This window comes from Pholcus phalangioides, unplaced genomic scaffold (assembly GCF_987345545.1).
Source record: "Pholcus phalangioides strain wild (caught in Gottingen) unplaced genomic scaffold, Ppha-v1.0 ptg000008l_1, whole genome shotgun sequence".
In the NCBI taxonomy this organism is placed as follows: domain Eukaryota; kingdom Metazoa; phylum Arthropoda; class Arachnida; order Araneae; family Pholcidae; genus Pholcus; species Pholcus phalangioides.
In genome coordinates this window covers 59,793,092-59,819,563 of record NW_028301601.1, presented here as the reverse complement: position 1 = coordinate 59,819,563, position 26,472 = coordinate 59,793,092, and the positions used below count along the sequence as shown (strand labels likewise).

The 26,472-nt window shown below is 41.1% G+C and overlaps 2 protein-coding genes across 2 annotated transcripts; both read right to left on the bottom strand.

Moving 5' to 3' along the window:
* Positions 1 to 5,857: 5,857 nt before the first annotated feature.
* Positions 5,858 to 15,445, bottom strand: LOC149084679 (uncharacterized). The gene is made up of 7 exons (XM_089235104.1): positions 15,226 to 15,445; positions 13,471 to 13,674; positions 13,166 to 13,388; positions 11,681 to 11,924; positions 10,618 to 10,741; positions 9,668 to 9,847; positions 5,858 to 6,667 (listed from the first exon to the last, which is right to left on the bottom strand). Exons 1-7 carry the CDS (start codon positions 15,337 to 15,339, stop codon positions 6,641 to 6,643), a joined length of 1,116 nt encoding a protein of 371 aa, XP_089091230.1. The 5' UTR covers positions 15,340 to 15,445; the 3' UTR covers positions 5,858 to 6,640.
* Positions 5,897 to 6,433, bottom strand: LOC149084680 (uncharacterized). The gene has a single exon (XM_089235359.1). It carries the CDS (start codon positions 6,431 to 6,433, stop codon positions 5,897 to 5,899), a length of 537 nt encoding a protein of 178 aa, XP_089091485.1.
* Positions 15,446 to 26,472: the final 11,027 nt, after the last annotated feature.

Below are 26,472 nucleotides of genomic sequence, written 5' to 3'. Positions count from 1 at the left end.
TAAAGGGTGATCATAAAGCAGTGTCATAAAGTGACTAAATTTCACGAAGAATAACACGGGAAAGTACAAGATATTGACACGTTACCAAAGATGTGATAGGTTCCCCTTTGGTGTTAAATTCCTTGAAAAATCGCTAATCCCGGGAAATACAATGAAACCTCGATATAATGGTACTCCGTAGACCAAGAAAAAATAATAGTTGCAGAGCGGGGGAGCTGCCGTTGTATCTTTCTTTTCTTTCAAACCGAGCACAATTCAGGTATATCACAATCTATGGGCGGTTTACTACCTAGTGAGTTGTGCCGGAAGTGTAACTGTGAGTGTACCTAAAAGTTCGAGTGCGTATGTAGTGCTGTGTTTTATTTTTTTCAGTGCTGCCATCTATGTTTAGGAAGTGAAGTGAGTGATGTGTTATGATTAATTTAGTAAATTTGTAGGTCTGTTGCTCTCTGTGGCTGGACATTTTAATGGAGAGATTGGCTCGCATTCACGCCTTGAAGTTGTGAACCACAGAAAACCAACTTCATCCGACCAACATTGTGGTGTTCGAACCTGAGACCTCGCGATGCGAGTCCATTGCTATGACCACTCAACCACCACAGCGGTCGTTGTTACGTCGTGAGGCAGCAGTTTAACATAGTTTCGCCAAGAAAAAAAATATCTTAGAGCAGGGACCTTTATCGCATGTCCAACGGGCCACATTCGCCCTCGGAGCTTTTGTTGTGGCCCATGGGCGGAGATACGCATCAAAGGTGAAGTCGACAGATCTAATGCATATTGTATAGATGAATCGACATCATCATCATCTTGCCCCTCCCAGCAATAATGACCGTGCCCCCCCACCAGACTTCCTTATGGTAGAAAAATAACTTTTTTAAACCAATGAGGGGAAATTATTTCGAAATTTCTGATAGAAATTATTTCATAATTCAAAAAAGAATAATTGCATAGTTTTTGACAGAAATAATTTCAAGATATAATGAGAAAGAAAATAATTTCAGAATTATACCCAAACATAATATTTACAGAAGCATTTAAAGTGATTTCAGATTAAAATTAGTTTCAAAATTAATCAAGAATTAATGATTAGTTAATTAATTAATCAAGTAATTAATGAAAGAAATTTACTACCGATCCAGTTAGGTTGGAACTGAAGGCACAATCTATCGGTGGTCACCTCAGGTTCCTCTAGAGCAGTGTTCCTTAACCGCAGGGCCCTAGCTGGCATCAGTCAAACCGAACCGTGGGTATCTCACTGATTCATTTTTACCCATTTATACCCCATTAGGCGTGCGTATGACAGGGCCTTCCACTCATGTAAAAGAAATCAACCGGTGCTCCGCCGAGTCCTGGGGCTCCTTGTGCACTCTCCAGGGGCTCTCGAGGAAAAAAATAAATAATAATAATAATTATAAAAACTTTTAAATAGTAAAACTCAAATCAAATTGAAAAATTGGTCTATATAGGGCTCCGCTATAGATTTTGTTTTTTTACTAAAAAGGGCTCCGCGAGTCAAAAAAGGTAGAGAAAGAACTTGTTACAGAGAAAGAACTTGCTATCTGTGTTCTTCTCCGACAAAAGTGGAGGTACGTCCGGTATTTCTGTTCTTCTCCGGGATCTCACCCATGGACCTGACGGTTACCGTCATGGTTCATAGTGACTGACTTACATCGCGAGGATCCGAGTTCAAACAGTACCTCCTAGAAATAGACGGCCTCTGCAATGTTTGCTATAAACGTCATTCAGACTGCCTAGCAAGTTTGCCACATTTTGAAACACAGCATCCTATTTTGTTTCTTATTTTGGCGTAGAATCTTCCTGATTGGCTTACAAATACCTCATAGTGATTGGATGTTGGGGCATAGAAATCCCCAATTCTGAGCCCGATCATTTCTTTTCCTCACAACGATGATACTGGGCAGGGAATTTTTTTTCCTGAATATTCTGAGGGGAAATGGACTACTTACTGACATCACAAGCAGACTGCAGAGGCCTTCTATCTCGAGGAGGTGCTGGTTCAACCCCCACCATCGCCGCAGTGGTAGTCGGCTGAAGTTGGTTTTCTACGGTTCCCAACTTCGAGGTGTGAATGCGAGCTGATCTCCCCGTTAAAAAGTCTCGCCGCAGAGAGCAGCAAGCCTACAACGTTACAATTATTCATTCATTACACTTCACTCGCTATGAGTTCAGAGGGGAAAAACGCATAGTTTAAAAAATTTTATTGCAGATGGCAGCACTACACATAACAAGCATTACACAGAAACAAACTTCACGGAAGGTTCACTATTCATACACACACACATTCCGACATGCACCAATTCGTTAGAGGTTCCGCAGGGGAATATGGACGAGGTGCTTGTTTGTCCAAAATAAAATGTTACTAGACTCTCAGGATTGGGCGAATTCCAGGGCCACCATTACTAGACGCGGAGTCGGTAGGAATAATGATCTGTGGGGCTCTTTCGAAATGCGAATAATTCTCATTTATTTGTTGTATTAGTTGGATAATCATTATCATTTCTATAGTTGAAACATGGCCATCTCTTAGTCTATTTTTGCAAAATGAAAAAAATATATATTTTGTTCATATTTACTACGTATGCGGGACTCTTTCGAACGCGGGGTCTTGTGTGGCCGCATCTGTCACACAGAGGGCGACTCTTGTCAATTTAACCGAATACTAAATATGCATGTCTAATAAATAGTCATGATTTTTTTCAGAGCGTTATGGTGCAAAAAAATAAAATCAAAACAACATGGACCTCAGAACCTGTCTGCTGCTACCCCGCCTGGCGTGAGTTATGTAATCAATGCAAGACCTCTTGAAACAATCATTGGTCCGCTATGTACGTACAACGCAATCCAGTGACTTATTACGTGCAGCCTGTGCGGAAACAAATTTATAATTTTCCTCTGCTTTTCTAACACAAGCTGCGTTCATCTGAAACAAAACCACTCTCGTCTAACACCATCCGGTTAAAGCAGAGTTAATGCATGCCAACACTAATCTCTGAGATCATTTGGTTGCGTCTAAATGGGGGTTGCGGGAGGGGGGGGGGGGAGGTTTTCTGATGATAATTAATACTGCGAGTTGGAAAATTTTAAAAAGAGCATTTCTTTTGGAGTTCTTAATGCCCAAATTATACAAATTTGACAGATTATGGCCTCTGAAATTCAGTAACAAACTTAAAACTACGTTAAAATAGGCATTCCTGGCACGAAAATTAAAAAAAAAAGGTATTTTACCGAAAAAGTTTGGAAATAGGGGAAAAAATTCATTTATGGCATTTTGCGTGAACGTCTGGGCTCTAGAGATGACTAATACAGAACCAGGGAAGAAGTAGACTAGAAATAAAGTGTGAATTTCCACTGTTCTAATACACTGCTTTTGCTGCCATCTGCTGTCAAAAAGGAAGATGACTAAGATCGTGATAATGAATTTCGGATCAAAAGAAGCAGTAATTGTTATTCAGCGTAGTGCCCTACGACAAAAGCCCACACACTGCGCTGAATGGCAAGTTCAGTTCTCTCTTAAGAGCATAAGGAGCCATCAAAAACAAAGCACCTAGAATGAAGCAGACGACAGCAGAAGTTTTCGTTCACAACCGCTCCCTACGATTCAAGCCGACAAACTGAACTGGATGACAAGTTCAGTTCTCTCTTAAGAGCATAAGGATCCATCAAAAACAAAGCACCTAGAATGAAGCAGACGACAGCAGAAGTTTTCGTTCACAACCGCTCCCTACGATCCAAGCCGACAAACTGAACTGGGTGGCAAGTTCAGTTCTCTCTTAAGAGCACAAGGATCCATCAAAAACAAAGCACCTAGAATGAAGCAGACGACAGCAGTTTTCGTTCACAACACTGAGCTATAAAGCCGGGTTTTCCTAGGAGCAGGTTTCCTGTGTCGCGCGCAACTTGATTCGCCCAGCGCGACCCGCCGTCCACTCACCAGTAAGAAAAGTAGCATGTCTGTTTTCCTACAGAGCGCAATACGCCTGACGACAGCGCTTTACGTCGGGCGTGATTGGCCGACTGCTTCTGGAGGAGTCAAATGCGTCGTGCGCCGCGGTTTTGCCGATATCCTCTTCACTCTTGTGTGTCTTCTTTCCCTTCCCTTCAAACCGGAGCATGCAGACGCCTTATATAGCCGCCCTGATCTGATGCGCCTCGCTAAGAAAACACGCGTAGCGTGATTATGTAACACGTTTCTGCCGGCGCGAAATAGTCTAATTCGGTTCACGCTGCGCAACAAACCTATTCCTAGGAAAACCCGGCTTTAGCATTGTTCAAAATGGCTGTATTTAACCATCTTCTGGATGAAAATCCCTTAGAATGAACAGTGCGCGCGTGCTCGTCTGTACATATGAACAAAAGCACTTGTTGTTATTACTGACAAGAGGTTTTGTTTTTCCTTCACCTCTCCTCTCATCAAAAAAAACTATTTTCTTTAGGCCGGCATTACACTATAAAAGTTTGATAAAAGTTTAAAAATGCAACCAATAGGCGGGTCAGTTAAGTTCGCTCGAATGTAACAGATGTGCTTATTAGTTACGTTTTCAAGTTTTATTAAAAAAATTTTTACAAAATTTTATGGTGTAATACCTGCCTAAAATCCTATCTTTGTAAATGTTTCCCCCTTCATACATTGGTTTTTTTTTTAACACCTGTTCTCTACATGGCCTCCACATCCTGGAGTAGGGCCCTGGGCTGGGATCTTTTACGGGCTCCCCGACCAGACTTTCACGGGCCCCTTTATGGTGGATTCATAGCGTGAAAAAACGAAAAAATAGTGAAAATCACCCCGGACCTCAGGGCTGGAGCCTTGCCAGCCCACCCCTTGTGGGAGCCATGGTTCTCCGTAACCAAACTGTTGAAGTGACAATTTTCTAATCGGCATGGGGGTCTTCCATTTGTCTTCTTATCGGTATATACCCCTACTTTATCCATACTTTTTTATCTCCTCCCCCCCGCCCCCATCAACAAGCCCATCTTTCAGGTCAAAAGAAATAAGAAGATTTATGTGTGTATCACGAGTTCAGAGATGTCATAGGGTCGAGAGCATTTTGTTAGCTTTTAGCTACTGCTCTCCATCGCCGTCTTAACTCGTGGGCCCACCCGAGCACAGCCCGGGGGCCTCAAGAGAAGAGGGGCCTCACAAAAATGAAATCCGGTTGAAATTTTTTAGAATTTACAAGGTAGGGCTTCAGAAGAACCACTTGGCCCGGGGGCCCATGATGCTCTTAAGACAACCTTGCTGCTCTCTTCCCTGTCTCAGCTTTCTTCATCACATTATGCATTAACTGTTCTACCGTTATGTTATGTTATGTTATGTTATGTTATGTTATGTTATGTTATGTTATGTTATGTTATGTTATGTTATGTTATGTTATGTTATGTTATGTTATGTTATGTTATAAAAGTGGATTTTTAAATATGTCATGGTAACTTAAGTGATATATAAATGCACTGCGAGTAACTTTAATGGTCTGAAAATGTGCCACGGGTCGCTTATGTGTTTCGAAACTTTTCCGCGGGTCACTTAAGCGATCTGTAAATATGCGGCGGGTCTCTTAACAAATCTGTAAATGTGCCGCTTGGATCATTTTTGCAAAAAATAGGTTTGAGGTTACGGCCACATCAGATGACACCGAGGGTCACTTTTGGCACATGGGCCATGGGCTGAGCATGTTTGGTTTAGAAAGTATGTATTGTAGATGTAGACTCAGTCATAACTTCAAGCCCCTACCACACAGTCATAAATTGTGTGTGTTGCACCTTTGAGATGAAAGTGTGCTTTCAATTGGATCTGAATTTTCGTATTCAAAATAGAAGAAATAAGATGAAATATAGAAAATTAATTAACGAACTGGGTTTTATTCATTGCACAGCCTATTTATTTGGAACATACAACGCATGCTACTGCTGAGCCCGGCTTGTACCGTGTCGATGGAACCGTCCCTTGCCCGATCAACGAGAGGGTCACACTATGCGTCTGCTGTTCGTCCGAGATCTGTTTGTGGGACTCGGGATCCTCATCGACGCATATATAGGTTCCAGGAAGGTTAGATCCGGACATCAGGTAACCAGAATACTCGTGGATCCAATTCACGTTACCGCCGTCGTCGTCATCGCTGCGCTTGGGGCACTGTTTGAAAGCCGGGAAAGAAGTAGCCAGGGTCCTGTTGGTCAGATGGCACACGGAGCAAGGAATGCCGTGCCCGAAGAAATTTCTCGCGGCGTCGCCTTCGAAAGGGTTCTCTTCCATCAGGCCATACCGGGCGCCGGCCAGTATAGTCGAGAAATCACCGCCGAACGCCGGTGGCTTGGCTTCAAAAGATGGCTTCTCCGGGAGGCAAAGGTATTCGGACGATCCTCCGGTTCCCCTGTTGGTCGACGTGGCGACGTATCCAGTGTAGATCAGTTTGTTCATCGGGGACGGCGGACAGTCTGTTTTGCCCCATCGGATGTAGGACGACGACCCCGTGCCGAATAGTTTCTTCTCTGGTGACAAAACAGAAATAAAGGTACATCAGTACATATCATATAACGTTAAAAACAAACTCAAGTCAAAAACAAGAAAGAAATGGTGTTTTAGAGAAATCGATACGATCACCGCCAATCACCCTCTTTATCGTAATCACGGCTTCCGCTCACCTGGAATTACCTAATAAAAGAAACATGGAAAGACGAAGATTTGAACATGTTAATACGTCACAGCATATACTACATGCAATACTCAATCTTGAGGCATCCGGACTCAATTTACTATTCAAGAGTGATTAAATTTTTAACTCTATAAATATGCATATGTGTTACTGCTAAAGCCCGAAGTTGGCCAGCCCAGTTAATCCAGCTAATGCCCGAATTTCATGCTTTAGCCCAGTGTTTCCCAAAGTGGGCGATGGAATGGTCCGGGGGGGCGATAGAAGCTACGGATTTAACACAGGATCCTATGGGTTCACTTGAGTTGGGGGGCGATGAGAGAAAAATATTTCTGAAGAAGGGGGCGATGGAATGAAAAGTTTGGGAAACTATGCTTTAGCCGGTCCGTACATATCGATCCCTATACTTCCCTATAATATCGATCCCTATGATTCGGGGTCATCACCGCGTTGACGTTTTTTTTTTTGTGTGATAATTATGCTCATTTGTAATAAGCCAGAGCCAACACAATTATTGCGGTTAGCTATGGCAACCCTAACGACCAAAGGAATCTGAATACCGATACCTTAGTGATACATATATAGGGATCAACATATGGGGCCGACGAAAGACCGAATTGCTGAAACTGGCCGGGTCAACTGGGCTGGCCACTTCGCGAAGTGACCAACTTCGGGCTTTGGTAGTAACATATATATATATAATACGAATAAATGTCTTTTATCGAATTTGAAATTTTACAAATAATAATAACAATATTTCAATGGATGTAAGAGAACCGTTTGGTTTGTTAAAAACGCATTCATTTGTTCTTCACCGGTTGAGAATATGGATATTTTTGGAAAACCATTGCGGTTGGAAATATTTTTTTGAAAGACAAAATACGGTTCTCGAACATTTTTTTTAGGTAATCATTGTCGATAAAATTGTTGAAAATCTTCGTTATCCAGGACATTTCTGGAAGCCGTTGTTGTATATGAAAAAAATATACATATATTGAGAGTCAGTATTTCTTTCTACAGAGCAAAGACATTGAAAGGCGTTGTTATGATGGACTATAATGAAACCTACTTCAATCGAAAGCATCCTAAAAATCTATTATTGTCAAATGCATCGTAGAGTAATTCTTGTCAAATACATCGTCAAATGCCACAATTGTAAAATACATCGTCGAATGTCACAATTGTCAAATACATCGTCGAATGTCACAATTGTCAAATACATCATCGAATGTCACAATTGTCAAATTCATCGTCGAATGTCACGATTGTCAAATACGTCGTCAAATGCTACTCTTGTCAAATACATCGTCAAATGCCACAATTGTAAAATACATCGTCGAATGTCACAATTGTCAAATACATCGTCGAATGTCACAATTGTCAAATACATCGTCGAATGTCACAATTGTCAAATACATCGTCGAATGTCACAATTGTCAAATTCATCTTCGAATGTCACGATTGTCAAATACGTCGTCAAATGCTACTCTTGTAAAATACATCGTCAAATGCCACAATTGTAAAATACATCGTCAAATGCTACTCTTGTAAAATACATCGTCAAATGCCACAATTGTAAAATACATCGTCAAATGCTACTTTTGTCAACTTTATCGAAGAATGCCATTCTTGTCACCATCATCATAGAATGTCATTTTTATCAAATACATCGTCAAATGCCATTCTTGTCAACTTTATCGAAGAATGCCATTCTTGTCACCATCATCATAGAATGCCATTCTTGTCACCATCATCATAGAATGTCATTTTTATCAAATACATCGTAAAAATAAATTTTTGTCAAATGCATTGTAGAAAGTCAATCTTGTAAAGTTCATCGAAGCAATTCATTCTTGTAAAGTTCATCGAAGCAATTCATTCTTGTAAAGTTCATCGAAGAAAGTCATTCTTGTAAAGTTCATCGAAGGTCATCCTTGTAAAGTTCATCGAAGAAAGCCATTCTTGTGAAGTTCATCGAAGGTCATCCTTGTAAAGTTCATCGAAGGTCATTCTTGTAAAGTTCATCGAAGGTCATTCTTGTAAAGTTCATCGAAGGTCATCCTTGTAAAGTTCATCGAAGGTCATCCTTGTAAAGTTCATCGAAGAAAAAGTCTCTTTTCTAACGCATCGTAGGAAGCAATTCTTGAGAAAATTCATCATTATCCAGGACATTTTTGCAAGCCGTTGTTGTATATGAAAAAAATATATATATTGAGAGTCCTGCCATTCTTGTAATCATTCTTGTTAATTCATCGTAAAAAAAACCATTCCTATCAAATACAGTACAGTATATCGTTGATAGCAACTCTTGTAAAATTCATAGCATAAAGTTATTCTTGCAAATTCATAGCAGACAGTTATTCTTGCAAATTCATAGCAGACAGTTATTCTTGCAAATTCATAGCAGACAGTTATTCTTGTCAAATTCATCGTAGAAAGCAATTATTGCTAAATACATCGTTTAAAACCATTTTAGGTGAGTTCTCTTTAGCTGAGTTCATCACATCCCTTGTGAATCATCGCCAAAAAATTAAAAAAAAAGAGTGAAATTCAGGTGAGAAAATGTGTGTCGATTATCTTTTTTTGTTCAAGGAAACCAGCTTCCCACGTAGGTGTCCCAATGCTTTAGGTTCTCTAACCTCTAACTATAGGTCGCGATCCAAATTTGGGTCACAGGGGCTTCCGAGATGGGTCGTACTTCAAATCAAACATTCTGTTGATAAGGAATAATTTTTAAGCATGTAAAAATATGCACATATATCTTTTAATTCAAAATAAAGCCATGGGTAGTGAAATTGATCGTATTGTTGATTTTGGGCCACGTCTTAAAAAACGTTAAAGAATCCCTGCTCTAAAACTATCCGAAAGATTCCAGATGCTCATTTCGTTACATCTTGGAATCAAGATGTAAACAGAGTTTCAAATATCATAGAAGCCGATATTTTATTGCTGAAGATTCGCATATTATGCAGCATTTTAAATTGTATTCAATGCTTACGTACAACTTTCCTCTTGAGCTTGTCGACTTCCCGATTGAATTTGCCTGGCAGGCCCCTCCGGTTCTCGCTATAGGCGTCTCTTGCTTCTTGGAACTGCGAAGTGTCCATCTCGATGTTCATCTTGCCTATGGCGTCGTAGTACGGCCTCAGAGCTTTTTGAATCCTCTTGTACAAAGCTTCGATCTACGATAAAGCAAGTTATAAACACTGTACATTACATTTTTAAAGACATTTCTATACGAAATTGCGTTGGAACCAATCGAGATAGATATATGACCAGAGATTTATTTACGAGAGGGGAGGGGGGATGAGGCTGAGTGGGCTTTAGCACAAGGTGGTACATCTGGAGAAGCAGTAAATTTGATGGATGAGTGGTCAACAAAACGAAAAGGGTGTCGAAACCATAAATCCGCCTCTGACTAGAGAGTATGCAGGCATTTGAGTGGCCTCAAAATTGGGCTGGAGAGTGTATGAATGACCAAAACAGTGAGCAAGCATGTGGTTGACCAAAACAGTGACTTGAGAGAGAGCTGCTAGAGTCAATGAACGATTGAAAGAGTGGCCTAGAGAGTGTGTGAACATGGGAGTGACCTATGGAAGAGGAAAAAGAGCGACGAAATCCATAAATCCGTCACCGCCTGGAGAGCAAGTAAGCGACCAAATCAGTGCCCTAGAGAGTGTGTAAACATGGCAGCGACCGAAAGAAGGACCTAATGACCTAGGGAGCTTGAAAACATGTGCACACAAAAAGAGTGACTGAAAGACAAGGTCTTACGGGGCGAGGGGGGGGGGGAGTGTTTTAAGCGGACTGCTAAGTCCAGAGTGGCCAATTTGAGGAATGAGTTGTTAAGAAAATTAGGCTAGAATAAGTAAAGGGCGGTGAAATTTGTATGACCCTCATAGACGGAAAAACTATAAATCCGCTTCTGTTTATGACATGGTGCAGACTTTACCTTTTCTTCCTGTTCTTTGGTTATGTACGCTGGCAAGGACTTGATCCATTCGCTGAGGCGAGATTGCGCTTTTCTCAAGTCGTCGAACTCCGATTCCAAGTTTGAGATATCCGCTTCCAGAGCTCTGTTCAAGCGAAGAGAATATTTTTAGAAAATTTGGTTACGGTGAGTGTGATAAATCCGGTTATTATGCATTGTTTGATTGTCGATCATTTTGATAAGTTTGATAAATTTCCCTAAATTACCACTTTTACCGGTAATTACGCGTATTACCGAAGAGTCGTTGGCAAGCAGGATAAATCGTGCTAAACTCATCACATTTGCCGGTTGTTATGCATAATCGTAAATCCTATTTGTTCAATCCCGAAATCGGACCGCGATACAACGAATTGCTATTTCCCATTTTTCACGATCGCAACCAAATACAATGATCTCTCTTTTAACAAATTCTTTGAGTTAACGAGTTTTTACAAGTTTATGTCAGTATACAATCAGACCCCAATACAACGAACGGATATTTAACGATTCTTCCACAATTGGACCCCCCCCCCCCGATATAACGAAGTTTGGTATAAGGAACTTTAAGAAGTTCCTGTGAAAAAGAATAGGATAATCGCAACCCTCATATAACGATCTTCCTCGATTTAACAAATAAAAACTTTGATTTTATCTGATTTGTGAAATCGGGGGGTTCACTCACATTTGTGTTAGTTAATCCAACCCCCGACATAACGATTTCCCTAGATTATTTAATTACATAATCCCCGGTAAAACCGATGAATTTGGAATATGCATCAAATTTTCCATGTAAGCTTGGGTATTGAGCATAATCGCAAGTAAAATTGATAATTTTTCAGCATTTTTTAAATTTACCAACGACGCTTGAGTATTATGAATAATCGTAGGTAAACGTAATAAATTTATCAAACTTACCGAGACGATTGGTGATTATGCATAATAACCGATTTATCGCATTTACCGTTACATATATATTTTACAGGTTTGTTTTTAGTTTCCGCTCTGTACACTGAAAATATATTAGCAATTATGGAAACATAATTACTTGTTTTTGATGAATCGGAATTGAGAACCGTTCGCACCACCCAAAGACTCCATTTCCATGAGCTCGACTCTGATCGGCACGCCCCATCCATTATTGACTTCCGTGACGTGTTTGTCGAAATCTCTGACGAGGGTACGCAGACCTTCGATGGTGTTCGGCACGCCTTTCAGCGGCACAGTGGCGTAATAAGAAATTTCCATACTTGCTTTGTCCTTTAATTTACTCTTCACCATTTCCAGTTTACCTGATTAAGTTTGAGAAAAAATGCAAATTGATTAAGCACCAAGGACTGATGGGGGGGGGGGGACCCAAGTCGGATACAAAATCGGTTAAAACGGCATCGAAGACTCCGCGAAATTTTGTCGTTGTATGAAGTTTTTAAGACCTTTCAAGTATGGACGATATAATTATATGCAATCAAATAGTGCGCATGAAGTTGTTTTTTTTAATTAGGGTGACGATATTTGATCAGGGGAAAATACGGGAAATTGGGATCATAAATACATCGCCAATTCTCGCTAAAAATGTTGCTAATCATTGGCCAAATCGCCAATTATTCCTTCTAAATAACTCTTGGCGAGAAATGCAGTGCAAGTCCGCAGTGATTTAAAGTGCATTTCACGGTAGGAAAATTGGACACGGCAAGAACCGTTTTAACAGCATCACGGGCCTCGGGCAAACTGTTTTTTCTGCCCCCCCCCCCCACCTGGTTAAAAAAAAACATGGTTGGAAATACAAAGTTTGATATTCACTGGCGAAAGTTTGACGAGATCTTATTTTCATTAGGCCTTTTATGCAGGTAAGGCTCCCAGCCCATCCCGAGTGGGCCTCATGTGTTAAGACGGCAGTGAAAAAAAAAAACCACGCCAAATATGTGAGATTAATATTCATATTAATAGTCATAATTACCGGGGAACATAATCTATAAATTATGCAAATTAACTTCATCCCCCGATTTTAGTTATGGTTATGAATTAAAGTAAGCTTTTTGTTGAAAAGAAGGGAGGGATGTTTCTCAAAAAGAAAAAAAAAACCAAGGTTAAAATTATGAAATGTCCCGTATAGCGTGTCATATCATCACCCTAATTATGATAAATAATACGGAATAACGAGGAAAAAAAAGTTTCGTTATAACCGAGATCGTTGCGTTTTGGATTAACGTTATGAGCAAGGTTAATTAACATTATTCTATATGGGAATCAGTCACAACCGCCAATTATTGACACTATAACAAAGGTATCATTACAGCCGAGGTCATTATAACCCAGTTCAACTGTATGTAAGGCCGAGATTACACTATAAAAGTTTGATGAAAAATCGTTTACAAAACTTGAGAAAAAAAAACTAATAAGCCTTATATTGGTTACATCCACTCCAATATACCGATAAACTTATTGGTTGCGTTTTTCAAGTTTTATGAAAGAACTTTTCTAAAACTTTTATAGTGCAATCCCGGCCTAACTAAAGAAAATATATTTAGGTCACCTTCAGCCACGAGCGAGCTAGCTTCTCCACCGCTGAAGCTTCCTTTGACGATGGCACTGACGCTCTTGAGATCGGATTCTCTATTAGTTCGAAATCGAATCGAGGCTATAAGGTCGCCTCCATAAGTTACGCTCCTTACAAAGTGAGTGCCGAGTTCCTTGGGTGGATACCTCACCAGAAAATCTTGTATTGGCTGCACGTCAGGTGGCAAAGCAACTGTGTACTGAAAAATGCAAAAAGACGGTGTTTACTTAGCTTAAATTGATGAGCTTCGAGCATCGATTGGGATTGGTAAGACGACTTACCGTCTTGAACTTAACACGAGTCAAAATCTCGATGCTGCGTTCTGATTTAGTAGAATCCCTCAAGTAATTTCCCGTTCCTTTGAGGTCAATTTTGCCCGCTTTCACTTTCAGGGCCAGATCACCAGTGACCTCTAGAAGATTTCGAACCTCGTCTGATGTATCAGCTGTTTCGTATCTGGATACACTCTCCGGTTCGTGCAGTGACTGGAAATGGAATCAATAATAATTAATCTGGTTTTAGAGTGGAGATTCTCTTAAACTATATAGCATAGAGTGGAGATTCTTAAAATATAGCAGTCTTTATGGTGTAGGCCAGAGGTGCACAAGCCCCGGCCCGCGGGCCACATGCGGTCCCCCTGCGGTGTTCCGTCCTGCCCGCGAAAGGTGTTCCGGTAGAAAAGTAACAACATAATCTATACCTAGGCTTGACTATACCTCCTCAATAAAAATGTGGGAAATCGGGATCCATACTAGACATCGCAAATTATCGCCTAAAACATTGTGAATCTTGGTAAAAGTGTCAATTATAGCCAAAACATTTTTTTATCAAAGGCAAGTAAAGTTGCCAATTATAGCTAAAATTTTTCAAAGGCAATTTTTTAAAGTTGTCATTTATAAATAAAAAAATTCATTAGTCAACGAAAGTTGCTAATTATAACCTTACAAATTCTCAAAACTATCAAAGGTTTGTAAAGGTGCCACGTATCTCTAAAATTGCTGGAAAATCGCCAATGACGGGAAACGGAGGGCTATTGCAAGTTGTAATGGATTAAAATGCAATTCATAAAAAGAAAACCCTCGTATGTATATGACGCAAATATATTTATGAAAAAAATTAACCCATGATAGAGTGTGTCATAATTATCTTAAAATAATCTATAAGCCAGAAGCTGTTACCCGCGCTAGCGTGCATTTGATAATCCGAAAACTACTCGCGATGATTCCCCCATATAACATTTGAACGCCCTCATGACCCCTCTTAGGGGGATGAATTTTCAGAAATCCCGTCTTAGTGGGTATCTGCAGTATAAAGTATGATGCTGACAAAATTTCATATTTATAGCTTCAGCGGATTCGGCTCTGCGTGATTTCTCCATATGACACCCACCATTATTGAACCCCCCCCCCCATACGACCCCCTTATGGGTCGAATTTCGAAAAAAAACCCTTCTTAGTTAGTCTTTACTTCATAAAATTAAACCTCTGATCAAATTTCATGAAATAAGTACGGTTTCGGCTTGGTATGATTTCTCTGTTATATTTGAACCCGTTATGACCCGCTTGGGGGTCGAATTCCGAAAAAACCCCTTGTTTGTGAGTCTACGTCATGAAATAAAACTACTGACTAAATTTGATATTTACAGCTTCAGCTGCTTCACGAAAACCCAAGCAAGCCTCGTTGCTAAAAATACGAGAAAAACGGGACATTTTATGAAAAGCATCGGACAAGTAAAGTTGTCACGGAAATGTCCCGTAAAATACGAAACGTAATCATTCTTATATATACAGGTTTCTGGGCCGCAAGCGGTAAAAATACCGCGTATCTGGCCCGCGGACTGAAAAGATTGTGCACCCCCTGGTATAGGCTACTGTCAGGTTGCAATGGAATCCTGAGACCATCGACCTTCTCCAAAAACAATCCTTAGATTAAAAATTTTTTTTAGAGAGACTATTACTTCTCAGAACATATTAGGGATCACACATATGTATTTAAGGTCTAAAAAATTCAAAGAAGATGTATATTGCATATCTTACCCAAGCCTTATCAAGCTCAGACTGTGGAAATATGTCGAATCCGACTCGGTCAGTCCGGAGGTCGTAGGTCCGACCCAATAACATGGGTAGGACATACAGGACGTTGGCTATCATAGCGTCCGGAAAGTACCGTCAATTTCCGGATCTGTGGCTTTTCTTTGATATTTTTTTGAAGAGAAGAGACGGCAGTGAGAGAGATTATTTTGCCATCGTCAGTTGTAAAGGAATAGCGAGTTTCGTCGATAACGCAGCAGCTGATGGATTTCTCAGCTTATCGGGCGGTATCTGGGCCTTTCCTTCAAAAAAAAATGCACAATCTTAAAGTATTTTCTTATTCTCAGGAAATTGCAAATCTCTGAAATAATATTAAATAAGTTTTATATTTTTGATCAGAAAAGAAAACTTAATCACCAATATCATGGAGTTTATCAGCCCCCACAAGATCAGAGGCGTGTTTAAAGGAGGGCAAAGTGGACTATAGCCAAGGGCGGCAAGTTCGAAGGGGCGGCGAATTCCAGGAATGAGTGATCAAAAATCTAGTAGAATTGAAAAAGGTCGGGAAACTTTCTGTGGCCCACGGGTGTTGAAACAAAAATTCGCTTCTGATTAGAGAGCGAGGAAGTAGGTCAGTGAGTGACACAGAGAGTTTGCAAGTATGTGAGTGACCTGGAAAGTGAGGAACCAGGTCAGTGAGATAGCAAAAAGGTGAGTCGAGAGTGAACTCGGTCAGTGAATGACCAAAAGGGGGAGAGGATAGGGAGTTTGCAAGCATATGAGTAACTTCCAGGCATTCTCCAGGCATCGACCTTCCTGGCATCCATAACAGTGACCTGGAAAATGAATGGACCATTTCATCCATGTGACCAAAAAAGTGAGTTGATAGTAAACCAGGTCAGTGAGTGACCAAATGGGGAGCCTAGAGAGTTTGCAAGCATGTGATTAACCATAACAGTGACCAGGAAAGTGAGGGACCAATTCAGGGAGAGTCCAAAAAAAAAAAAAAAAGACTTGAGAGCAAACTAGGTCAGTGAGTGATCAAACGGGTGACCGCGAGAGTTTGCAAGCATGTGAGTAACCATAAGAGTTACATAGAGAACAAGGGATCAGGTCAGTGAGTATCCAAAACAGTGCCTAGAGAGCGAGGGACTATGTCAGTGACAACGAAAGTGTGATCAAGAACGCGTGCAAGCATGTGAGTGACCGAAAGAGTGGCTCAGAGACAGTGGCGTATATACAGCGGTATTAGGGAGGGGGGTTATCGGGCTTTCACGAGCTTTGCACAGGGTGATAAATTTGAGGAATGCGGTCAACAAAATTAGACCAGAAGGCCCAAGGGCGTAGCGAGGGGGGGGGGACTTGGGGATCTGGTCCCCCCCCCCCCCGAAATGTGAGAAAATGACCGAAAAAAGGGAAAAAGATGGCCAAATCCATTGTTCTGTCACTTTGGTCCCCCCCCCAAAATGAAAGTGGTCCCCCCCCCGAACGAAATTTCTGGCTACGCCCCTGAGAAGGCCGTAAAAATCCAAAATCCCCCTCTGCCCAGGATTTTAATTCTTTAAAAATGACATCTATTCCAAAATCCAAACGTTTGGAATTTTTGCTGTTCTGTATCAACATGAAACATTTTTTTTTTTTTGTTGATAATTTGCCCAATTTATCAATATTTGGTCGATATATTGCGATTAAAAGCTTATAAAAAATAATATTTTATCACCGATACGAAAATTTTGTTATCAGGTGCATTGCAAAAAAGTTATTGAAATAAGATATACAGGGCATCCATAATTAAAAGACCCTATTTTAAAGTAGCCTACAGGCGAAACCAGTCATCAGAAAAGTGAAATTTTGTGGAGGACTTCGTGAATTTTTTGATGGGAATTTGTTTCAAGGGAAAAAATTAGTTGTACATGTCGCCACCAGAGGGCGTTTTACTTTGAATACCTGTAGTGTACATGTAAATTTATGGATGAGACGCTGCAGCTGTTATAAAACCAAGAAACATTCGCGCAGATCTTGATTCTCAATGTGTTTGCTGCTCACAAAGACGATAAGTTTACGAGATCGATCTTTCTTGGTCAAATTGTTTTACCAAAACAGCAATTCCGCAGTGACTGCTCTACGGACTATTGCTCTACGCTCTACTATATGGGACTTGGAAGAGAATTCAAAAAGGTCCAATGAATGTTAAAATCCTTCGGAGTATGATAACGAAATTTGAAACCACAGGATCGTCGACTGTTCGTCCTGGAAGAGGAAGAAAACCCCTTTCTATAAACGCAGTACAAGAGGTTCCGCTCCATGTGGAAGAAGACAGAGCTTCACTTTCACTTGTGCAGCGGTTGCTTACACATGATTATGACGCTCGACTCCGGTTCTCACTGCAGTTTCCGACTCGCGTTGAGGTCGATTCAGAATGACCTTGGAATATCCTATGGACAGACGAAGCGCATTTTCACTTGGATGGTGCAATCAATACTCGCAACTACCGAATTTGGGAACCAGAAAATCCGCACGGTGTCGTAGAGTTTCCGTTGCATTCACCAAAAGTGACGGTATGTTGTGGATTTACTGCATCATTTATTCTCGGTCCCTACTTCTACGAGGAGTTACGCTCTACAGGTCCAGTGACATGTTCGATCACCGGGAAGCGATATGCATTGCTGTTGCAGAACGAAATTGTTCCGGCTTTGCAGGCACGTCACTGCCTTGCAGACACAATCTTTATGCAAGACAGAGCTCCTCCACACATTGCAGTGTGTGTTAAGAATGTTCTTAAAGCACATTTCATAGAACAACGTGCCATCCGCCGGCACTTCCCTAATCTATTGCCTCTGCGATCCCCGGATCTTAATCCATGCGATTTTTGGCTTTGGGGGCATTTGAAACGTCTGGTAAGTCGTGACAATCCAAGAACTTTACCTGACCTTAAAGGCAGCATTTCATGCCACGTGTTGAACATTTCCCCGCACACACTTTGGGGTCAGTTGAGGAACATGACATCTTGCGATTTCACATGGTATCTGAAAATGATGGCCATCATGTGGAACAAGTTTTGTTCGAGATCAATAAATTGTTCGACCGAGAACAATTTATTGATGCCAACAAATTAAGCCCTCAGTAATCAATGATTTTCAGCAACATTTATCTGTGGCGAAAAAACAAATTATGCACTGTAGTGCAAACAAACCAAGAATTTTCACGAACATCTCAAATATGGCGAGTAAAACATTCTTGATGCTGTGGTGTACTAATGAATGATGCTCCCACGGTAAAATTCAGCGTCATTTCATCTCCATGGACTGACAATTTCCTTATGCTACGTAGTGCTAAGATACTAAGCCCCACGGTAACCAATAATTTTCAGCAACTTTTGAACTGAGGAGAGTAACAATTTGTTGATGTTTAGTGATAACAAATCAAGCCTCACGGTAACCAATAAATTTGACAAATATCAATTCCGGTTCCATGTAACGCTCAATTTAGAATGTGGATAGATCCAGTCACTTTCGTTCTTCACGGAACTATGACTTCGACTTTCAGTCCTGAATGTCGCGTTTTGTTCCGACAGCCACTTCCATTAAGCAGCAATAAATTTCACGCGCATCCAGACTACTAGGTCCACGCTTTGGTAACTGCCACGGTGATCTATCTCCTCCGGTATCCAATCATTTTCAGCAGCATATCAACAGTGTGGTAACAGTTTCTTGATGCAGTTCACGTGCCCAGAAATGAAGCCCCATGCTAACCAATAATTTACAGTAACATGTGAAATGCGTTGCGAATGTAAATTTTTTGATGCCGTGTGCATGCAGGGAATGAAGCACCACATTAACGAATAATTTTCAGCAACGTTTCAAATGTGTGGCGAGAAAAAATTCCATTCTCCGTAGATTGCACTACTAGTTGAGCCCCACGGAAACCATTAATTTTTTAGCAACACCGGGAGAGTGTGGCGAGAAACAAGCTCGTGATGCTGTGAAGTAAAAACACAATGCAAGCCCCCTTGCAACCAATAAATTTAATAGAGCAATGCGGGATGTATCCACAGTGACCACCGTTCTAAACAGAACCAAGACCGCCACTTCCATTAGGCAGCACTAAAAATTCACGCGCATCCATACCAAGTACTCGTGCACTCTTTAATAACTGCCACGGCGATCTATTTGAAGGCTACTCTCATTACTGCCTCACAGATATTCCATTCAGATTCTCGGAAGTGCACTTCAATGAGTACATTTTTAGCACTCTCCTGCACTTCTTTTATTGACAACCTGCCCCATTAATAGTTTCGAAGTTCATATCATCATCCATTTCTCTTTTTCTTCAAATACAAATACAACGCCACAACAGGCAAATTGCCCAACGAGGTGGCTGACTTAAGAACATCATGGATCCCCGAGCCCCTACCTACTACTGCTACAACCACACATGCACCCCCCCCCCCAACGAATCGGTACATGCGGGAATGTGCGTGTACGTGTAGTGCAATCTGACGTAAAGTTTGTTTCTGTGTAATGCTTGTTATGTGTAGTGCTGTCATCTGCCCCCAGTTTTTACTAACTATGAGTGAAGTGTTATGGTTGAATGATTTACCGTTGTAGGACTGTTGCTCTCTGTGGCGAGACTTTTTAACGGGGAGATCGGCTCGCATTTGCGCCTTGAAGTTGGGAACCACAGAAAACCAACTTCAGCCGACCACCACTGTGGGGTTCGAACCCGGATCCTCGCATCACGAGTCCGGCACTATAACCACTCGACCACCACAGCGGCTACTTAGCTCTCCAAAACAGATGACCATCCCCTTCCAGCGTTAGTTGCCGAGAAGTGAAGTTTAGTTCGATCTTAGTTTCGTTACGGATTCCGGTCCATCACTTTTCTTCCTATGTCCAGTTTTTGTGTTACAGGTATCCTTTGCCTTACGCGATCTCACTTTACCAGATATTGACTGACATCATTTTTCAAAAGAAAACGTCTTTAAAATCGATGCCGGGGGTGAAGAGTGAATCGCGCCCAAACAAGCGACACTTTCTGTTGAAGTAATTTCAAAATTCAATATCTCAACTGAGAACAGACACGGCGCCAATAATTTTCTGCAAAATTTGAACTACGTGGTGTAACTATTTTTTCCTTCTGTGCAGTGCTACGAAATGAAACCCCACGGTATCCAATAATTTTCAGCAGCATATCAACTGTGTGGTAATTCCTTGATGCAGTGCACGTGCCCAGAAATGAAGTCAAACGCTAATTTACAGTAACATGTCAAATGCGTTGCGAATGGAAATTTTTTGATGCCGTATACATGCAGGGAATGAAGCACCACGTAACCAATAATTTTCAGCAACATTTCAAATGTGTGGCGAGAAAAAAATTCTTTATACTCTGTAATCCAATCAAATTAAGCCCAACGATAACCAATAATTTTCAGTAGCAGTTCAACTGTGGCGAGTAACAATATTTTGATTCTTTGGTGTACTTACATATGAAGTCCCGACGGTAACAATATTCAGCAACATTTCATCTCCATGGAGTGACAATTTCTTTGTGCTACGTAAAGTGCTAAGTATTAATCCCCACTGTAACCAATAATTTTCAACATTTTTTCAACTGTGGCGAGTAACAATTTGTTGACGTTTTCACTAAATAAATCAAGCCCCACGGTAACCAATAAGTTTGGCAAACTTTAATTTTCGTGGCATGTAACGATTAATTCAGAACGCGGCTAGATCCACAGTCACTTTCGTTCTTCAGGTAACTATGACCGCCTCTTCCGTTCTATTGTGGCCCTGAACTGTGCTGTTTTAACGCATGGGCCTCAAGAGAAAAGGGGCCTCACGAAAATGAGATATGGTAAAATTTTCTAGAATTTACCAGGTAGGGCCTCAGAAAAACCACTAGGCCCATGATGCTCTTAAGACGGCCCTGGTTCTGAATGCCTCTTTTTGTTTCGGCAGCAATAAATTTCATGCGCATCCAGACTTCTAGGTCCACTCTTTGGTAACTGCCACGGCCATCTATCTCAATGTTACTTTCATTATAGGAAGAGAGCTCTCGTTCCTGAGCATCGACAGCCATTTCGTTCAGATTCTTAGGCTTTCACTTTAATTAGCACATTTTTTGCACTCTTCTGCACTTCCCTTGCCAACCTGCCCCATAAATACTTTCGAAGTTCATATCATCATCCATTCTAATTCTCTTTTTCGTCACCATCCCTTTCCAGTGTAGCCGAGAAGCGAAGTTTAGATTGATCTTTTTGTTATGTATTCCGGTCCTTCACTTGACATTTTTTTCCCATCTCCTGTTTTTGTGTAAAAATATCCTTTTCCTTACGCGATCTCAACTTTACCAGATATCGACTGATACCATTATTCAAGTGAAGTCTTTAAAATCGAGGCCTAGGGTGAAAAGCAAATCGCGTCAAAACAAGCGACACTGTTGTTGTAAGTAATTTCAAACTTCAATATCTCAACTACAGACAGCGCCAATAATATTTTCCAGTAACGTTTGAACTGCGTGGCGAGTAACAATTTGCTCCTGTGCAGTGTCACGAAATGAAGTCCTCGGTAACCAATAATTTTCAACAGCATTCCAACTGTGTGGCGAGTAACAATTTTTTTTGATGTTGTGTAATGCTAAGAAACGAAGTCCCACGGTAACCAATAAATTTAAGAAACTTGATTTTACGACATGTGACGCTTTACTCTGGAATGCCGCTAGTTCCTCAGTCACTTTCGTTTTTCCAAAACAGACCGTCAATTCAGTTGTCTAGCGACCTTGAATGTTGCTTTGTTTCGCCAGCTACTTCCATTAAGCTAAATGGAAGTAGCTGGAAGTAGCACTAAAATTTCAAGTGCAACAGCATTCAGACTACTAGGTCTTTAGTAACTGCAACGGTGATCTATCTGATACGAGAGCGTTTTTTTCCAAAACTTGTTTTTGAATCTGGACGCTATCTCGTTCATATTCTTGGAAGTGTTGGGCTTGCACTTCAATAAGCACATTTTTTGCACTCTCCTGCACTTCCCTTATTGACATCCCACCCCCGTAAATGGTTTCAAAGTTCATAACATGCATTCTAATTCTATAATTCTTCTCCATCATCCTCCTCCAGCGTTAGTTGCCGAGAAGTGAAGTTTAAATCGATTTTTATTTTGTTATGGATTCCGGTTCCCATTTTGGTCCCATGTCTTGTTTTTGTGTTACAGGTATCCATTGCTTTACGATCGCGTAAAGCAATGGATGCCGGATGGAAACGTTTTGACTTGAAAAATGGTGTCAGGCTAAAATGTACCATCTTTGAAGTGAAAACGTCTTTAAAATCGATGCTCGGGATGAAGACGCAATTGCTGCAAACAAGCGACACTTTCTGTCGAAATAATTTCAAACTTCAATATCTCAACTAAAAATAGTGCCAATAATTTTCAGCAACGTTTGAACTTCGCAGCGTGTAACAATTTTTTCGTTCTGTGCAATGCTAAGAAATGTAACCCCCACAGTAACCAATAATTTTCGGCAGCATTTCAACTGTGGCTATCAAATTTTTTTTTTGATGCTGTGCAGTGCCGAGATATGAAGCCCCACGGTAACCAATATTTTTCGACAATACTTCAACTGTGTGGCGAGAAACAATATCTTCATGCTGTGTAGCGCCAACAAATGAAGCCTAACGGGGTATCCACAATTTTTTTTTACTTCACAAACATAAACATGTAATACACAATAATAACCGAAATAAAAAACGGTTTGCAGGGATAGCATCGCTAAGTCACGGGAATTTTTTTAAGACAGAAAAACCTCAAAAAACAGCCGATAGGTGGCATTGGTACGAGCAACTTCAGTGGAAATATGCAAATGAGACGGTTATAAGAACTTGCGTTCCTAATCCACAACCACTTCACCGTAGTAAACCGTGTATGTGAACAAAGTTGCTGAGTGAGAATGATAAAGCTTTGTTGGTACCTGCAATGTGTTATCCCTTGTGGTGGTGGTCATGTGGAATACATACTGCTGTAATAAACGATTTGAGGGCATTCTGTTCGTTATTTCCGTATCTTTTCATTGACTTGTGTACGTCTGTGCCACCTATCGGCTGTCTTTTGAGGTTTTTTTTCCCTGCTTAAAAAAGTTTCCGTGACTTAGCGATACTAATCCTGCAAACCGTTTTTTATTCGGTTAAAATTCCGTTTTTTATGAATTTTTAAAGTCTCTATGCGGACTTTTTGCCCACCCTGTATTTATTAGATACATGTTCAAATGTATTTTGGTTTATGTATATATCTGAGTAAAGTTCACAATTAAGTTGCTTATCGTGAAGCTCAGTATAATATAATTATCTTACATCATTTATCTTTCTTATCTTTTCTCTTTTCGCCCCATCGTCCCCTTCTTCAGAATTTTTTTCTCCCATCGCCCCCCCCCACCTTCCCCCAACGCAATCTAACCCATAGGATCCTATGTTATACCCGTAGCTTCTACCGCCGCTCCGGGGACATTCCATCGCCATCAAGGGTGCGTTAACGCCCACGTTGGGAATCACTGGTCTAAACAAATGCTCTCGTTTGTCTAGGCCCTCACTTACGCCTACACGGCAGGGGGTTCTCAAACTTTTCCACCCGCTACGCCTCTCATCCTAATTAGCGCTTACCCGCGACTACCCAAAGCAGTTTAACAAAGAATCTTTTTGGAAAACCTTTGTCAGGCCGTTACCTCGCGGTGCCCTTGATAATGGTGGGCGGTGCACTAAAGCGCGGCACAGTTTCAGAACCCCTATCGGCCTAACTGAAAGAAAACCACTTTCGTTCTGGAATGGCAACTCTCGTATCTAGGCATTACCTCGTAGAGACGACCTTAGATCGATCTTCATTTTGATACTGATTTTGGTTTTATGTGGATGTCGACTTGACATAGGACCACATCAGGACGATGTAGACCCTTCGATAATCGAAATGCCCCCGTTGAATTCGGCTTTTTAGATGAATCTTCGCAAAAATCGCAAATGGATAAACATCCAGTGGCCTTCTTTATTGCGGGGGGAAGCGTTATATAAAGTACGAGCTGCACCAACGAAGAGCCGGAGAAACCCCTGGACCGCTAATGGTTAAATTAGTTCCTTGAAAATCACTTGCTATAGCGAGATTCTCGTTATAAACCCTACTCGTTATATCGGACTTTTACTGCAGTTTTCTTTCTCCTTTAAAGTGATTCTTCAATTGTGAATGAATATTATCTATCATAGAATAGAGCAGGCCCGTAACTAGACATGGACACTGCCCAGGTCCTCGAATGCAGGCTCCACAAAAAAAAAAAAAAAATACACTCATTTTGCATAATAATAACCCTTTCAAGTGGACCCCAAGCAAAAGTCTGCGCGGTGCATACGCGGAGATAGACTGGGAGGTCTGGGGGGTGGGGGTACGATGATGATGATGATGAGAGCCCGCACTGCGAATGTCAATTCATATATACAAGATGACCCTACCCTAATATAGACCTACCCTTTTACCCTAATATAGAATAAAATGAAATTAAATGAAACTAAAGGCTACAATCAAGATATAAAAAATTACATTTTCAATTTTTTGTGAAAATTTAGTGAAAAAAATTGCTCGAAAAGGATTTTTAAAGCCCTTTTTTCATTTAGATTTTTTTACATTAGACTTCAACAGATGGCAGCACAAGTAAAACATCAAAGTTATGGCGGCAAAAGCCGGAAATATATCAAATTTTACTAACGAAAAAAAATCATGTAAAACAAAAACTATCACGAATAAGACATTGATTTGGCTGTGGGAGAAGGGGGCTGAGTTAAACAGGCGATTGATATGGGGCTGTAGCTGCGTCGGGGCAACTAAGATAATGTGTGTCCTCCGAACCTCGTTTCAGAACCTGATTTCATTTCTCCGAAGCAAGGGTGTTAAACCTTTAGGGGAGGGCAGGAAATCTCATATGTTTGAAATCGTGTCGCGGGCCAATAAAATGTTCTGGAAAAGCTCCAACGGTCACATAAGTGATTTGTAAAGGTGCCACGGGCCGTTTGAGTGTTATGTAAATGTGCCACGGACCGGTTGAGTGATCTGGAGTTGCACCGCAGGTCACTTGAGTGATCTGTGAATGTGCCGCGGAGGGCTTGAGTGATCTGGAACTGTGTCGCAGGTTACTCAAGTGCTGTGTAAATATACCGTGGGTCACTTAAGGGATGTAAAGCTGCATCGCGGGTCACTCGAGGGCGGTATTCACCGACATGGTTTAAACCATAGTCATAATTTTTTGATAAGTGATCGACACGGATATTGGTTAAATTCAGGTTTTTAACCAATCTATGTTGATCTATTATCCAAAAATTCTGACTACTGTTTAAACCATGTCGGTGAATACTGCCCTAAGTGATCTAGAACCACCGGTCACGTAGTTAATCTTCAAACGGGCTGTAAGCCACTCAAGTGATCTGAGTGACCACTCTAATGGTCGGTAAATGTGCCGCGGGTCCCTCAATTGATCTAAACATGTGCCGCGGACCACTTAAGTGATGTAGAAATGAATCACGGACCCTCTTAAGTGATCTGGGGACTTGCACCGCAGATCATTTACGTGACCTGTACTTAAGTAAATATTGCTCGGGTCACTCAAGTAAGGGTCAGAACCAGGACTTTTATGAAGGAAGGAACAGGGAGGGGCGTGATTTTTTGATAAGCCCCTCCCCTCCCCAGGGAAAATTCGATGATTTCAAAATGGTTCTTTGTTCCCACCTAAAATTTGCTGCCCTCTACCACCACGCCTCTCGGGCGCTTAAGTGATTTAAGGCATTTTGCCTGTTGTGGCGTTTTGTATTTGTATTAATTGAATTAATGAAGTGCTTCTACGTGTGAGTCTCTCCTTGACTTTCGTCACAAGGACTCACACTTCGTCCCCCTGCGGTTATTTGTTGCGGCCAGGGCCTAATTATTAAGGCCGCTACATACTATTCTAACGTGACGTGGGACCACGTCAGAGTAGTGTGTAGCAACCTTTGGTACAGCCGATTCCGAACGTCCGGACACATCTATGTCTAATTTGAAACCCACACCTTTTAAAAATGAGGCTGGTGTGCTGCTCTCTAACTCGATGAATATGGACAGCTATGGCTCTACATTTAAACGAAGTTGAACCAGAAAACACAATGCATGGGCGGCGATACGGGGGGCTTTGGGGGACTATTGCCCCCCCCCCCCAGAGTCAAAGTGAAGTCGACTGATCTAATGTATATATGCATAT

What these genes read in the sequence shown, in the direction of transcription:
- LOC149084679 (XM_089235104.1), bottom strand. Translation starts at nt 15,339, where the DNA reads ATGATAGCCAACGTCCTGTATGTCCTACCCATGTTATTGGGTCGGACC. An exon ending in CTGAGCTTGATAAGGCTTGG is followed by an intron (nt 13,675 to 15,225) that starts GTAAGATATGCA and finishes TTCCATTTCCAG; the next exon opens with TCACTGCACGAACCGGAGAG. An exon ending in ACAAGCTCAAGAGGAAAGTT is followed by an intron (nt 6,668 to 9,667) that starts GTACGTAAGCAT and finishes TTCTTTTATTAG; the next exon opens with GTAATTCCAGGTGAGCGGAA.
- LOC149084680 (XM_089235359.1), bottom strand. Translation starts at nt 6,433, where the DNA reads ATGAACAAACTGATCTACACTGGATACGTCGCCACGTCGACCAACAGG.